Source organism: Cottoperca gobio, chromosome 4, assembly GCF_900634415.1.
Source record: "Cottoperca gobio chromosome 4, fCotGob3.1, whole genome shotgun sequence".
In the NCBI taxonomy this organism is placed as follows: Eukaryota; Metazoa; Chordata; class Actinopteri; order Perciformes; family Bovichtidae; genus Cottoperca; species Cottoperca gobio.
The window spans coordinates 13,408,030-13,423,742 of record NC_041358.1 but is presented as its reverse complement, the minus strand read 5'-3'; the positions used below and the strand labels follow the sequence as shown (position 1 = coordinate 13,423,742).

At 41.8% G+C, this 15,713-nt stretch overlaps 1 protein-coding gene across 1 annotated transcript in view; it reads right to left on the bottom strand.

The window, feature by feature from the left end:
• Positions 1–1,865: 1,865 nt before the first annotated feature.
• Positions 1,866–15,713, bottom strand: part of cachd1 (cache domain containing 1) — a 70,226-nt gene continuing 56,378 nt past the window's right edge. The window contains exons 10-22 of the mRNA XM_029429589.1: positions 14,567–14,851; positions 13,785–13,934; positions 11,349–11,472; positions 11,082–11,199; positions 9,300–9,468; positions 9,029–9,171; positions 7,957–8,138; positions 6,993–7,103; positions 5,939–6,061; positions 5,145–5,244; positions 4,929–5,045; positions 4,044–4,123; positions 1,866–2,010 (exon numbers count right to left, since the gene is read on the bottom strand). Coding sequence (XP_029285449.1) covers positions 1,866–2,010; positions 4,044–4,123; positions 4,929–5,045; positions 5,145–5,244; positions 5,939–6,061; positions 6,993–7,103; positions 7,957–8,138; positions 9,029–9,171; positions 9,300–9,468; positions 11,082–11,199; positions 11,349–11,472; positions 13,785–13,934; positions 14,567–14,851 — 1,847 coding nt within the window. The remainder of the gene's footprint in view (positions 2,011–4,043; positions 4,124–4,928; positions 5,046–5,144; positions 5,245–5,938; positions 6,062–6,992; positions 7,104–7,956; positions 8,139–9,028; positions 9,172–9,299; positions 9,469–11,081; positions 11,200–11,348; positions 11,473–13,784; positions 13,935–14,566; positions 14,852–15,713) is intronic.

Here is a 15,713-nt window from a genome sequence, read left to right as displayed (position 1 = left end):
GTGTGTGTGTGTGTGTGTGTGTGTGTGTGTGTGTGTGTGTGTGTGTGTGTGTGTGTGTGTGTGTGTGTGTGTGTGTGTGTGTGTGTGTGTATGACAGGTGGCTCAAGCCATGCACAGCACAGATCACTGGCCTATCAAATGCCTGCCAGGAGAGCTTCTTATAAAATATGCAGACTCACATTTTGACAGCAGACAAGCATCAATACGCACAAGTGCAGTCATCTCTTTTCCTTTCTCCATCAAACACAGTCTCAGAGTTTTCACACCTTGTATGTTAGTTTAACACCCTCGATCTGCACTGGTTGAATTCCTGGTTTTAACGACTGTTTGGATTTCTCTTCACTTCTGTTCTCTTTATCACTTTCTCTTCATCCAGGCTCTGTCCCCTCTATCTCTCTGCCTCCCTTCTTCCTCCTCCTGTCCTTGTGCCTCCCCTCAAGCTTTCTCCTGTATTTGCTTGTTTCCCCCCATCGCTGGAATAAGCAATCTGTCTAGTTACACTTTCATACTGAGTTACTTTTACCCTCTAAAAGGGGTCGGAGAATACTTACTGAAGACTTAATGGTAAACAGTGATATGAACTTCTCTATCATTACATTTGAATTCATTTCTTTAAATTTCATTTTTTTGCTTTTTTGTTTTGTTCATTTCCAGTAGAGTAGAAACAGATGAGGCAGTAAAGTACAACAGCAATAGCTTGGATTCAAACCCATAATCAACATTAGCAGGCACATGGTCTGAGAGGCCATCACTGCCACACTGTTCATGTGCCAATACACTACAAACACACACTCTCATCTCAGAACTTCTTCAGATTTTTTGTTTGCAAATGGTTTAAATGCTATGCAAAATAGCCACACATCTTGGGCCACGTTTCCCGTTTACTTGTTTGTTTGTATTATTTCCACCCTGGGGAGATGGAACGATTGTTACACCTAGATCAGGGATGGGCAACTGGCGTCCCGCGTGCTGTCGGAGCTCCACGAGGGGGGGTGCAAAGTGGCCCTCTGGCAGTGAGGACACACTTTTTGTGGCCCTCCCTATCCTCAAAGTTGCCTAGATGAATCAATGCCGGCCGACTTGAATGAACTCCCTGATTGCACAGTACATGAAGATTCCCTGCCATTACCTTAACATGTAAAACAATTCATTGCTTCCTTACTTGCAATGCTTCGTAATGTTATCCACCTTTCGGGTACAGTAAACGGGGAAGGATACTACAGATACTATACTGGCTGGATTTATCCTGGCTGTACTGTACCTACTCATTCAAGAACAATTTAAGAAGGCTGAAATTAATTTAGGTTTAAAACATCGGGCATATATTTAATACACAATACACCAAAATATATATAATATTCATCATGCTATAAAATAAATGACTAAATGGTTTTCCAGCGGAGCTTTCCCTTAGCTTCCATGCCATTGTCCACGAGTTTCTGAATTCTGAATACATATTTTGAAGCCTAGAGCTCAGTGTGACATTTGCTAGCATTTTAATCAGTTACTGGAGTCAGAAAATCTACATTTCTGACAAAGAATGGGAGAATGGGGGAAGTGTGGGTGTAGGTGTGGGGGTACAAGCTATAGCAGTCATCATTATGGTTTAAATTGACTCAAACAAAACAGGTCTCAAAACAGACTTAATGACTTAATAACGCCTCAATAGAACAATATCACTCAAAATCACCAAGACATCCATTAGAGGAAGTGAGATTACCTATTGAGACTTAATGTGTTGTGGGGGGAAAGGTTCTATCTTTGTATGTCATGTAGGAAGTTATGAGTTTTCCATGTCACTTCCATATATTCTGTTGTTTCCGTTTATCCATTTCTTAATTTTGCTTATTTCATTGAGAAGCTGGTTAATCTGATTTCATAGAGGACAGAACCAGCGGGCTGAGGGAAGCAGGTGGCTTGAGCTGAGACGGGACCGATTCCGCTGTCACCCAGTGTGACCCCCACCTCCCTCCCCCATCCACACCCACCCGTCTCTGCTTGGCTCTGGCCCTGAAGCCACAAGGCTCAGATTGGAGGTTATTTTCCCCACTGAGCCAGCAGCCACTTCTCTTATATCTTCAGACATCGGATCAAAACATCATTTAAGAACCTTCTTTATTTTTGCTTGATTGGCGTTCGCCACTGAATTTAAATTGAAATGTGTACAAGTGTTTACACAACGAAGTGAAGTGAAGTTGTGTAACAATGTTGAGATGTGGTAAACTAATAAGAAGATGAAATACCCTAAGGTAGTTACGGTACCTGGGTGTTGACACTGCTGAAATCTTTCCATTACAGCACTTTATAGTTCTCTGACATTAATCCAAAGTCACACTGTGAACACTTTACTGCAACTCTGCAACTGTGGAGATATGTGGATACTGGCAGAGAAGCTCTCAGACATAAAAGCTTAATGGCCTCTTGTAGTCATTTACACAGCCGCCAGTGGAAGCAGAATGCACATCAACAGGCCGGATGTGGAAAGGTTAATGTCTTCTTCTGCACTTGTATTACACACATTGTTGTTTCTAACTGACTTTAAACAAAAGAAGCTTCACATTCACAATACTGTACTTAAACTAAACATTTGGTCAAGTGCTGTTTCACAATTTCACAAAGTGTAAAACAACATACTCGTGTAGACTGGTCTGTGATAGAAACTGTCCTGAAAGACACATTTTGGAATTTGACAGGAGCACTTGGATTAATAAAGGCATTTTGGGTAAAACGTTCTCCTTTTGTACTCCATTGAGGTTTATAATAGTGACAAGTTTTTTTTGTTTTTATCCTGACAGAATGACAGATCTCAATGTTCCCCGTGGGTAGAAATAAATCTCCTGAAAGTGATTTAGGAAAATAAACCTTTGACACAAGGGAGGCTGGACGGGTTCATGCTGCCACCAGCATCTCACAAATGAAATCCATTAGACTTGAGCAACAAGCAACATTTACACTCTTGTCATCACATGCTGTAAGCTTTGTTGTTCTTGGGAAACAAAAGTTGTACTTGGCAGGGCTTTCTCTTGTTATTCTTGTTTGAGCTACCTTATTACCGAGGTGTTTGCACCCAGAGAGCTGCCACTGACTGGATCTTATGTTTATATGGATTGTATATCAAAAGCATCAAACTCCAGTCGTCTGTGTTTCTGCTGCTGTATGAATGTCAAGGATCCAGAACTCTAGTAAACAAGGAAACCAGCAGGATCCTGAACAGGATCAAACACCCCTCTACCTGCTCTATCTCACACTGACGCACACGCTTGCAAACAACAGTGACCTTCCTATTAAATATATGCAGTTACCTGGATCGACCTTCAGTGGAATCATATCATGACGATATGAACATACCGCGTTAATCAATTATATAAAATTGTATTGTTAATTAATAATTGCCAAACTACTGCTAAGATAAATAAAAAAAATGTTACTGAAGCTTCTAAATTGTATATCTGATTGAAAGCATAGACCGGATATTCATTTTAACCACATCACCCACAACACTCCTTCTCTCCAACGTCATCTAATATTTCAACTAGATCAGCTTTAGAGGTCACAGCAAAGTCCATCACCTCAACTATATAAAGTCAACTAAATCATGCCATTTGTCCTGGTTGTACTAACAGTCAAACTGTCAGTTAAACTGGTGTAATGTGAACGCCTGTGTGCGCAAACACCTGGAAAACTTTGAGGTGACTAATGCCAAAGTGAACAGCTAAACCACAACACCGTGTGTGCATGCTGGCTCGTAAATGATGATGGCTGCCCACTGTCAGGAGGGGCAGATTTCATGAACATCTGCTACTGACACACACACAGCGAGAGGAGGGAGTGGGAGGAAAGGAAACAGCTCAGGCACACGCTGCTTTGTGACATTTACATGTATTTGCGTTTACCTGTACTGTACACACACACACACACACACACACACACACACACACACACACACACACACACACACACACACACACACACACACACACACACACACACACACACACACTTCTTCAAAGAAACAAATAAACATGTGCACATGCACATCTTGCCAAAGTTTGTTGGTGCCGGGGATCCGGGTCAGACGGTACTTGGAACAATGGCTACCATGGACCAGGTTAGTTAGGTCCCCCTGTGAAAAAGACAATACAAGACAAAAAATATGTTTTAGGACACACCTGTCCGGGGAGTTTGACCAATACTACCCCCGTCTCGAACCATTGTTTTTGGTGTGATGGTTTTACAGCTCTGTCACTTCACTTAAAGCATGCTACAGCATGTTATTGATGTTTATAAGACATGATTTGATTTCAGAAACTATAAAACATCAACTAGTTTTGGCAAGGATGTATAAAAGCATTATGAATGCTGAACCATTTAAACCTTTTTATAAGTTGTCATGCATGATTAAAACATTTATAAAAGTCCTGCAAAATGAATTCTAATGTCTTATGAATGTGCTTTTAATGCATTATAGATATGACCATTATATACAGTCTTAACAAATGTTTTTTCTAAGAACATTTTATTCTTTCTTATTTTCCCAGTCAGAAGCAAGAACATGAAAGAACACCTCTTCACAATTACCCATAATAAAGAAAAAACCTGAATCTATAATCAGAGAGCAAAACAATGTACCAGACAAACTAGTAAGGGACAGGAGGCATTTATATAAACTGTTGTTAATCTTAAAGTGGGCATGAATTAAATAGTATGACATGATTTCAAACACAAAACACACTGCAGCTTTAACAGAATTCTAGAACGTAGGAATAATACAAGGTTGCAACACCGAGGATCCCCACAAGGGAGCAGTGTTACACTATCGCATATTCACATACTGATCAGAGAGATCCTGCCTGCTACTGAGTATAATGGATTCTGTCTTAATGTGCAGTCATTCATACATCCAGTTGTCTCGTGTTAACCCAATTTACCATTATGCTGGTGTTGAACTTGTAGAAGCGCTGCACGGTGCGGTCACTGAAGCTGTTACACAGGTTTTTCTTGACAAAGTTGGGATGGTTTAAGATGTCGTTAGCCACCAGTGGCTCCTGCAATCAAAAAGAGGGGATAACAAATTGAAAAATGAAAGAACGAAAAAATAAAGATGAATGCTCATTGTGATTATTAATCAGTCCCTGGTCCTTTACCTTGTGTGTGATGTGCTGTTGCTCTGCAGGTGCATGACCTTTGGGGTCAATGAGAGTGGGGTGAGCGACCAGGTACCCTCTGTCCTCCATTATGAAGCACCTACAATGTACACACACAAATATATGTAAAGACTGCAGACACAGTGACAGACGGGATTTAAATCAGTAATACAAGTACTCTATCATTGACCACAAGCTTTTAGATCCCCGAACTTCCACCTGCAAAATACTGCTCCACTCTACTTCCCTTCATTCTTTAAACATTCTGCCAAATACTGAGACTCTCTACCCCACACCCCCTTTGAGCTAATCCTGTTTTATATGGCTCCTGAACACCAACAGAGAGAGCATGAAGGATATGTGGGGGGGGGGGGGGGGGGGGAAAGAGAGAGAGAGAGAGAGAGAGAGAGAGAGAGAGAGAGAGAGAGAGAGAGAGAGAGAGAGAGAGAGAGAGAGAGAGAGAGAGAGATTAAGAAAAAAGATGAAAGGAGGAACAAAACAAAAAGGGAGACATAAAAGCTGGAGAAAGTATGTAGGACTGAGACAGCAGAAATGCCACATCTCCAGCAGGAATGCCGTGATAATCAGCTTATCTCTTCTTCCCTCCCTTTCTTTTTTTCTTTTCCATCTCTCTGCATGTGGAATTATTGCTCAGCAAAACAGAAGTTTAGCCACCCTTTCAACACATCCAGGGCAAAAGAATAAGAAAGAAGGAATAATTTGCACAAAGAAGTGTGAAGAACAGAAGATAAAAACAACAGATAAGACAAATCCACCATCCACCCTCTTCCTACCGGATCTTGTTGCCCTTGTCCTGGTTGCAGATGGGCAGCAGGTCCAGCAGGACCTTATAGAAGTAGCGTAGAGTGAAGTCTATACCCATCACTGCAATTGCATAACCGGGAGCCATCTGAGAGCTGGAGAGAGAGCGGAGTAAACAGAGAAGGAAAAAGCATACAAGAATTATAAAGATTTATTTTATTAAAGAGGAAAATGGTTTTTGCTGTGATTGTATGATAAGCTGTACGCTGACAGAAGTAATTGTCAGTTACTCAACAGACCTTTATGATTACATTAATGTTCACACACACACACACACACACACACACACACACAATCTGTTTACGCAGACCTAAGACTGCGTAGTGTTACGCTCACTGAGCCGGTCTTCAACACACTAATCCTGATTTATCACACACGCTGAATGTTTGTGTGTAGATTTGCATGGACCATGGTAAACAGTTCCTATTGTGCTGATGCAAGCGGTGTTCCGGTGCTAAGTTGCATTTTTAAACTCGCAGAACTAGAAACATAAACACTTTAATCTCGGCCGCAGTTACAGGCTTCTTGAAGCCTCCAACTCAAAGGGGCAGTGTTCAAAACATTCTGCTGCATCTTCTATAAAACCTGGCTGAAGCACGGGGGATTACTCTTCCCTTCACTAGTGTCTCCTGCCTTAGCTCTGCTGTAGATCTCTAACAACTCCTGAGGGAAATATGTGTATGTTTAACAGCTACATGCTCCACTATGTTCACCAGGTGGTGCAGAGCAGCTAGTGCACAGTGGGTGTTTATAGCCATTGAGCTGAAATCAGCTGTCTGCTGCAGCCACAAATGACACTATAAGAATGATGAGAGTGAAACAAAACAGAAAAGTTTCTGACCGGACAGCTAAACACAAGTTGAAACTCAAATGCAGGATAATGGCGGATACATTGTTCCTCAGATTCTCTTGAATCAGATATATGAATTCAGATATACTTGACTTATGGGACTCGATTCCCTCTGGTGCAGTAAAATATGAGATGGCAGAGGGGTTTACTGCGGTAAAAATACACCTTCTTCTTACCTGGAGGCATGGATGGTGTGGCTGATGGTGACAACGTAGCCCGCCCCGCCCACATCCAGGTACGGTCCCGTGAAGGTGATGAGGCCAGGGTTAGCCACAGCGTGCTGGTACCTACACAACACATCACACGGGCAGAGGGGTTATTTCATAGAGCTGATCCTCCTAATTATGGAGACTTGAACGGTACGTTTTGTGGGGAACGCAGAGAATTGCTGGTGTATTTGTTTTGGTCTCGACTGTATACAAAGCAACTGTCACGATTAATCGATGATTATATTTAATCTGCATTTATTTTACTTTGAGGAAAAATGAATTATTTGGATTCACTGAATGTGTGAGATTTCTTTTGCTCTCAGTTTTACCTGATTAATCAGGCTTGCTGTTTTGACTACATTTTATGTTCAGAAACTTACATTTAAAAGGCAAGGAGTCAAACTTTTTGAATCTGATTACCGGTACATATGTCAAAGAATACTTTTTATCCATAGCTGAATGTACCAAAACATAAGCTGTTAGAAATGTTTTAGAAAGTTTGAATTCAATTAATGAATGTATTTCTTTCTCTTTTAGCCTTGTGCACAGAGTGATGGAGCTCTACACGACGTTAATCATCCCATCAACACAAAACTTGCCAGAATAATATCATGTGAATAACATTTGAGTTATAATTTGGAATAAACAGAGAAGAAAAACATGTTTTGACGAACATTCTATTAGAAATGTGTCAACTCTTCACAATTCAACAGTTTAAAGAGAAAATGTCAGACTTAAAACGACTAACATGAGGCGTCGATTTGCACACAAACTCATTCCCTTTAACTCCAACCTACCAAACACGATCTCAAACCTCCTTTTGCTCCCTTAAACACTCACTCACACACAGACACACAAACACACGTACACACAGACGCACATAAAACACACACTTCTTCAGCCCCTTCACACCCTCCAGAGTAAGCCTCACCATTGTCTGCGGGTCGGGTCGAAGGCTTTGTCCATCAGTGATCCTGGGTAAATCCGGAGCACCCCACTGGGCGTTGCTATGTAACGGCGCACAATGTAGCAGTTGAGGCTACTCATTTCCATTAGTGTCATCCACTCATCCGTGACGTGACTGGTCGCCATAACCTCGTTCCTGACAGAGGACTGCAGAGGGGAGAGGGTGACAGGATGGAGGGAGACAGAGAGAGAAGAGGGACGGCGAGGGTGAAAAGAGGGAGAAGGAAAGAGGAGGTAAACAAGGAGAGGAGGAAAGAGTTGAGGAATGAGTGGAAAAAATAAGTTTTGCTTTTTCTAAATTTGCTTGAAATTGGCTCAAACTTTTGGCCTCTAGTCTACCAACTAACAAAATGGAAATAAAAAGTGACTCTCACTAATTCAAACACCTAAACTTGAAATGACTCTACTGTATTGCTGCTCAAGATAGCGATAGATAATTTTTATGAACGAGCAATAAATAAATGACAAATATCAAGGCTTAGAACAGCAGTATTTAGGAATAAATGGGACTGGATTAGCCCTAAAGCCCTGAAAAACACCCTGAAAAATCGCATCCCAGTACCATTTTCAGAGCGGCTTCTAAGTTTGAAAGGGGTGATGAGGTCACCGGAGGGGGCCTTTAAGACTAGCCTGGGAATCAAAGCTGGGACTGGGGCTTAGAGTTCAAACTATAACCCCCTACTCCCCCCAGGACAGGAATGCACACAAGCTGCCAAAACCACGTGGGGGCTCTTCCCCCTTCTTAAAGATGCAGAGCTTCATTTGAAATGTGTGAATTTTATTTCTAATGTAAGCGGCCTGAGAAGTTGCTTACCAGATAACGTATTTAAAATGAAACACACCAACTATCTTGGGACCCATTAATAGTGTTTGTACATACTTAGTGAAGAATACGAATGTGTGTGTGTACATGGCGGTAACCTGACCACAGGGCTGGACATGTGCCATGTGTTTGTCAGGTAAACAACATTAACCCTGTGTGCGCCCACAGGCTGGTCGTAGCTGTGAGTTGCTTCTGTGTGTCCATGCTTGTTTACCTTGAGGCCTGGGTTGGCTATGAGCCTGGTGTTATCACTCAGGTAGGCAGTGTAGTGCTCCACCATGCGCTTTGTTTCTGGCTGACTGAGGTGCTCGTAGGGAGAGGAGAAGCTTCCAGCTGCCAACATCACTGTGGGGGACTCTGGGAAACAGACAGAAAGAAGACAGTCAGAGATGCTAATCAATGTTTTAGTGCTGACTATGGATCACATTAAGTGTGTAGACTTATTTATTACTCCCAAGTTATTATATATTTATTATTTTTCTCACCAACTGTGGAAAGCTGTTTGAAGTGCAGGCAGGAGCTGGGCTGACCCAGCAGGTCTAAACGATGGTACAGTAGCTTGGAGCTGGGAGCTGTGTTCAGGTTCTTCAGATGCTTCACTGGGATCTCCGGCTGCACGTACACGATGCACAGGATGAACGACGTGTCCTGAACCTAGAAGTCAAAACACAGGAGTGGAGGATGAAGGCTGACGATATGGTCTATATACTTACATGGACTTACTAAAGTAAGCCGTCTTACTAAGACAAAATCATTTCCTATAAGCTGGGCACTGCAGTTTTTAGAAAATGCTATTCAAACAGGGGTAAATAGTGCATTCGTCTGCAACTATTTCCAGCTGTGGTTTAATACACATTTGGTGTGTTAGTGTGTATGTCTGGCAGCAGGACAGCGCAAGTGGGATCGTTCTGAAACAAACTACAGTGCCCATGTTCATTGTAGTCATCCAGTGCAATGGTGCAGCTCGTTAAAGGTTTTTAATAGTTTTTGGTCAGCAACAGATACGTCAGGCTTTGGCTGATCATATTTATTAGTGGGATGAATTTGGATGTGTTGACATTAAGAAAACAATAAAACACCACCAGACTTATTATTCAAATAAGCATACTAAACTTTTCAAACAAACAGTTTTCAGAAACTTCTGATAACTCAAGAAGAAATAGGAGAAAATCCCCTTCGCTGCTCATTTTTAAAAGACCCATTTTTGTCTACACACAAGTACAAAAACATGGCATACTCATAAAGGATTCCCCTAGACATTATTTGTCCTACAAGAAGACAGAATGGCGTGGGAAACTAGAGAATCTTCTCAATTTTTCTTTCTGGGTCAATTTCACAATTCTTCTGGCACTGTAAAGTTAATTTAAAAAAACAGAGACAGCGGCCAAACACATGGCAAAAGGTGACGTGGTTGAATGTTAGCGTCTGTGTGAAAAAAAACTAAATGTCAAAAGCCTTTATAAAAAAATAAAAAGGCTAAAAGGGGAAATGCCTAAATCAAGTGTGATATTTTTGCTCCTGCCAAAAAATCTAAATGTCAGAAAGTAAAAAGACTTGGCGTGATATTATTGCTGATCTGTTGCCATTTGTTCCTAAAACATGACACCTCTGGGCCGGAGAGGAAAAGCAGATTCGAGGGACAGACGGTTTCTGGGTGTGGGAGCAGTTGGATTTTATTACACCGACTAATTTAAGGTGGCGGCGGTTTGGTGGAGACATAAAGGCTGAGAGCATAAATCTCTATACTGCTTTTAGACAGCGGTACAGTAATGATAAAGAGCTATAGACAGAGATGGAAGAGATAGAGGGAAAGTGTATGAGATAGTTATTGTCCCACTGCGACAATGGCTCACTGGCACAGAGCCAAGGATCATCCTTTGTCTCTTGCGGGTGTTTGCTCTGCTTCAAATATATACGATCCTTTTGCTCACATTTACCCAGCATTCAAATGTGGAAGAAAATAAGCCAAGTTTATCATTTCCATCCCCACATGTGTTAGCTTGTAATTGTTCTCTGGAAACATAATACTGTATCCTGCTGCATCATTTGTTTAACCACTCTTTATAGCCCTCTTTCTTTTACTTTGGGAAACTTTAGAAAAACATGACAAGTCTGCACGTTTGCTTGATTTATGGGTGAAAAATAGTGAGCAGAAAGTTCATTGTTCGATGTAGGCTGAGGGGCAAAGTGCTGGACTGTGAAGTTTAATGTCACCAATTAACACACGTCAGATGTTTAGTCTCTACACAGCCTGTACGGACACATACCAGCTTCCAGGCGTAGCTGACGTTGTATGCGTCTTTGCTGTTGTCCCGGAGTCGGTTGGTGTGCCAGGACAGAGAGGAGTTGACTGGGACAGAAATGACCTGACTGCCCAGAGGGAGGCTGCAAGAAATACACAGCATTAGACAACAACAACAACATACACTTAAAATATGCTATGTGTGCATCAATGGTCAGAGGAATTCTGGTTTCAAGTGGTTCTCGAAAGTAAAGTCATTTTCTTTATTCATGTGTTCCTTATCCTCTGTTACCTGAGGATGTTCTGCCGGACAACAGGGAATAATGGGATGTTTTCGTAGTGGATAATGTCCGTGTGCAGAGGAGGCTCAGTCATCAAGTAGGGTCGTGTCAGTGACGGATGCATCAGGGTGTAACCTGGGAAATCAAACAAGTTGACAACATCATCAATTAGTTCTTGGATATGGATATATAAGAAAATTGGATATGCATATAACATTTAAACAGCTATTACGGACCAGCAGTGAATTTTGTAGTGACTGCCAAACAAGGCAGTCATATTACATTACAGGTCATTTAGCAGACGCTCTTATCCAGAGTGACTTACATTGAACTAAGTACAGGGACAGTCTCCCAGGAGCAACTCAGGGTTAAGCACTTTGCTCAGGGGTACAATGGTGGCAGCCTGGCATTGAACTCCCGACCTTCTAGTGTTTTGTTTGGAAGGCGGACCACATAGACCACCATATTGAACAATGACTCATGTTATCATTACTATTTAGAATTTACAAATCATAGTCTTTTAATTCAAGATATAATTCAACACTAAATAAAGGTGTTTATATTAGGTATGATTCCAGGGGACACCATATGTGCACATTGCCCTACGGGGTAAATCAATTCTCCAAGTCTAACGATGCTACAGTCGGCATCTTATTAGTAAGGGAAACATAAACCTGTGGGAAAAAAGTGTAGAATTGTTATCACATTTTAAAAATTACTTTATGATTTCAGCTTCTCTCAAAAACCTGTAAGGATGGTAGATGGATGAAAGAAAATACTTAATTACTTTAGACAGGATATACTGTAGGTATTGATCACTGAAACACTTAATATTTGAATCTATTAATATAAACTCTCTTGATGCTACAATGTCACAGCATAAACCAAAGTGGACACTGATCTTTGTAATGCTCTTCTCAGCATCAGACCGTCAACATGTTCTAAATAATATCAGTAGCAAACAGTGCTCTGTAGTGCTGTGATAAACAAAGCTCTTAACAGCAGTACTAATCCTTTTAGGAGAGCCAAGAAAGACCTCACTGGACTGCCCATCTGCTCTGAAAGAAGTGAACAAACTAAATCATGTGTTGTGTTTTACACCAACACATGATTCGAGTGTGTTGGTTTGTGTGGTGTCTCACACTCCTAAAAGAGAATCCCTTTGCTGTGTTAGACAAGGCATCTCTGTATTTACCTACACTCTAATTGCCAGCAGACGATTTGATGCCAGCTAATAACATTAATGGGACTCGGTCGTCAATGTTTACCGAGTTGCTGCACTAATAAGCATGGTGCAGTAATAAGCTATGATTTGATGGCATATTTATTACAATAACAAACATTTCAGAGGGGGAAAAAAGAGAGTCATTGAATGGCGCAGCAGCGGAGCAAAACTCACACCGCTGCAATAAATTCACTTTTAATAATTAGGCCTAATAGTAAAAGATTATGATGCTAAACACTTACCATCCAGGTGAGTAAATGTATGTTAGTCTGCACATGTTATGTTATGATTTGCTCCGCTATGGTGCCCCTCACCTCCCTCCTAAATATTTCCTCTACACGTCTTCCACCTGCCCGTCACCGCTGCCTCTTCTAAGCATGGCACTACCTCCCAGGCCCCAGAAAACATATACAAACCAATGTGTTGCCAGTCATGTTGGATATACTTTCCCTTCCTGCTGTCTGTATGTGCAAATTCTTCTCTCTTCACAAATTAGATTTTTCAATTGTCATCTTATTACCTTGGAAGGAGAAGGTTATTTCAGCCAATATTACTCTGTAGACGTCAATCTGTAGCTATAGTGCCATCTAGCAAAACCTTGCACAACTCGCCCGCTGTACAGCAGCAGTGGTTTAGTCAAGACCTCCTCAGCTGAAGCCAAAACAAACCGAGACCGGACATGAGCACTACTGCCCTGCGCTGTGGCAACGCACTGAGGCATGAATGAAACAGAGAATTAAATGCCAAAGAAGTGCCAGTGCTACAAAGAAGATGTCAATTACGTATAATAAGGCATAATGGCTGTGGAGGAAGTTGAAAGAGATAAAGTAACGTGTAATTCCACTTGTATGCGAGACAAAAACACCCAAAATACACTCTCTTCCAACCCTTTGGAGTGTTTCCATGTGGCTTAATACCTTGAATAAGCACTGGAGTCTGTCGCACCTGTCCTAGAAAGAGTTTTTCCTGATTGTTGTTTGTTTTGTTACTGGCTTAGAAACCTAAGCAGCACGCAATGTGTCACTGATTTGTCCTGCTGTGTTTGTTGTATTGCCCGGTAGACCCAGAACACGTTATTTAGAGAACGGGCCGTCAAGATTTAAAGCCGTATTTGGTTACAAATGCTGCTGCTCACATGGCTGACCACAAGTTAGAAAATGCATCATTTCCTGCACTGCGGTAGATTGAGTTCTACCACCTCGCCCGTCTCCATGCGACTGACCTTTGTTGTCAATGAGGAACGTGTATGAAGCCAGCGAGTCTTGGTAGTAGGTGACATCCTCCAAGATGTAGGCCAGGTTCACATCCACCCCGACCACGCCCAGGAGCAGGTTACCGAAATAACACGGCCGGCTCACAGTCATAATAAACCCTGGAGAAAGACGAACAACAATCTAAGTAAATTTTATACGACACTTCAGGTTAGTTTATTACACTACGATGATCTCTGATTATCTTTGTAATCCAGCTCTGTTGAGCTCATTCCATTCTTTTCTATTCAAAATACACATTTAACAATTTTAACAGTTTTGCCTTCAATAAAAGTATTTATCAAAGCAACAGTTTGACATGTTGGGAAATGTGCATCTTCACTTTGTTACCAAGAAAAGCAATACAGCTCTTATGTATGTACAATAAATATGTACCTAGAGCCAGTAGGCTTAGTGGCTTAGCTTAGCATAAAGGCTGGAAGCAGGGGGGAAACAGCTAGCCTGGGTCTGTCCAAAGGTTAAAGAAAATAAACCTACCATCACATCCAAAGCTCATTCATTTAATTTGTCTCCCCTGGCAAACACGATGCAACTCTGTAAAACCACAACTTGTCGTTTGTACAGATAAAACTAATGGATATAACATGTAAATAAGTGAGCTTTAGAGGTGCTGGTATACAGATTGTTACCTTTAGAAAGAGCCATGCTAGCTGCTCCCTGTTTCTAGTCATATAAATGTATGATCTTTTGTTTGAATTCTATTCATTGATCTAAACTTGTCCAAACCACTCACCGTCTCCCATGGGGTCAGAGTAAGGCAGGCTGAAGCGGGCCAGGTCGATCATGCGATTGGGCAGGTTAATGTAGAAACGGCCCACTGTCGTCTCCAGGTTGCTCAGCTGGTTTAGCACCATCATGCTTCCCTTCACCACTGGTATCATGGAAGCGCCTGCTGATCCTGACGAGGACGACCCAGATGAGCGGTCTCGGCCCGACGATCGGTCGACGCCGTATTTCACAGAATTCTGCTCTGCAAGATCCCTCAAGAAGGCCAACTCCTTCAGGCCTGTTACTCCCTCTGAAAGAACAGGGAATGGGGTAGAGAATGAATTTGGGATCGGGGGGGCGTGTCAAATTTGTTTGATTGAATCAAGCTGGGATATTAAGAACAAATCTGACGGCATGGCTGCAGGCCTATTGAATAGGGCATCTGTGCAGATGAAAAGAGGAGGGAGCGGTTGAAAGGAGGTAAAAAAGAGTAAACAGCTTTTCACTAAAAAGCACATGACTCAAAATTCCGACTATCAAAAAAAGCAACCCACTGTTCTCTTGCCCCCCTGGCTTTATAAAAAACGAATCTAGCAAGGCGCTGGAGATCACATCCCTGCCACTAAACCGGGGGGAGAAACTCAAGAACCTTTGGAATTTGGTCTCTTTAGAGTACAATTAACCTCATGCAGTTCACGTGGTTAAGCAGCTAGAGGCTGGCTTTAAACAGGATCAATAATCAAAGCACATGCTATACATTGCTACACGGATTTCCTACACATATTTGGCATCAGCACCGGAGATATTTCATACATGCAGGCCCCGACTTGTGAACCTGCGCCATGATCTCTATAAGCTGTATTCGTTGAATCCCATGCATTTGCCAAACAACAATTGTCGTCTGTAAAGCTCAGAGATCATGACATGAATAAATCCCTCATCACTTTAAAGAAAATATGCAGCCGAGTCGTTAATGCGCTCTTTGTACTCGATCTTGCAAAGCCTCATAAGGTCATTTAGAGGACAATAGATAACCATGGCTGGCCCCTTCAGCTGTCACCTGGAACATTTGGCATCCCACAACCTATTGGGAAGGATAGAGTAAAGAATGTCTGCCAGCATCCAATCATTGACTGGATTACAGCAGAATCCCTTTCTAATGCCAAGGCTCT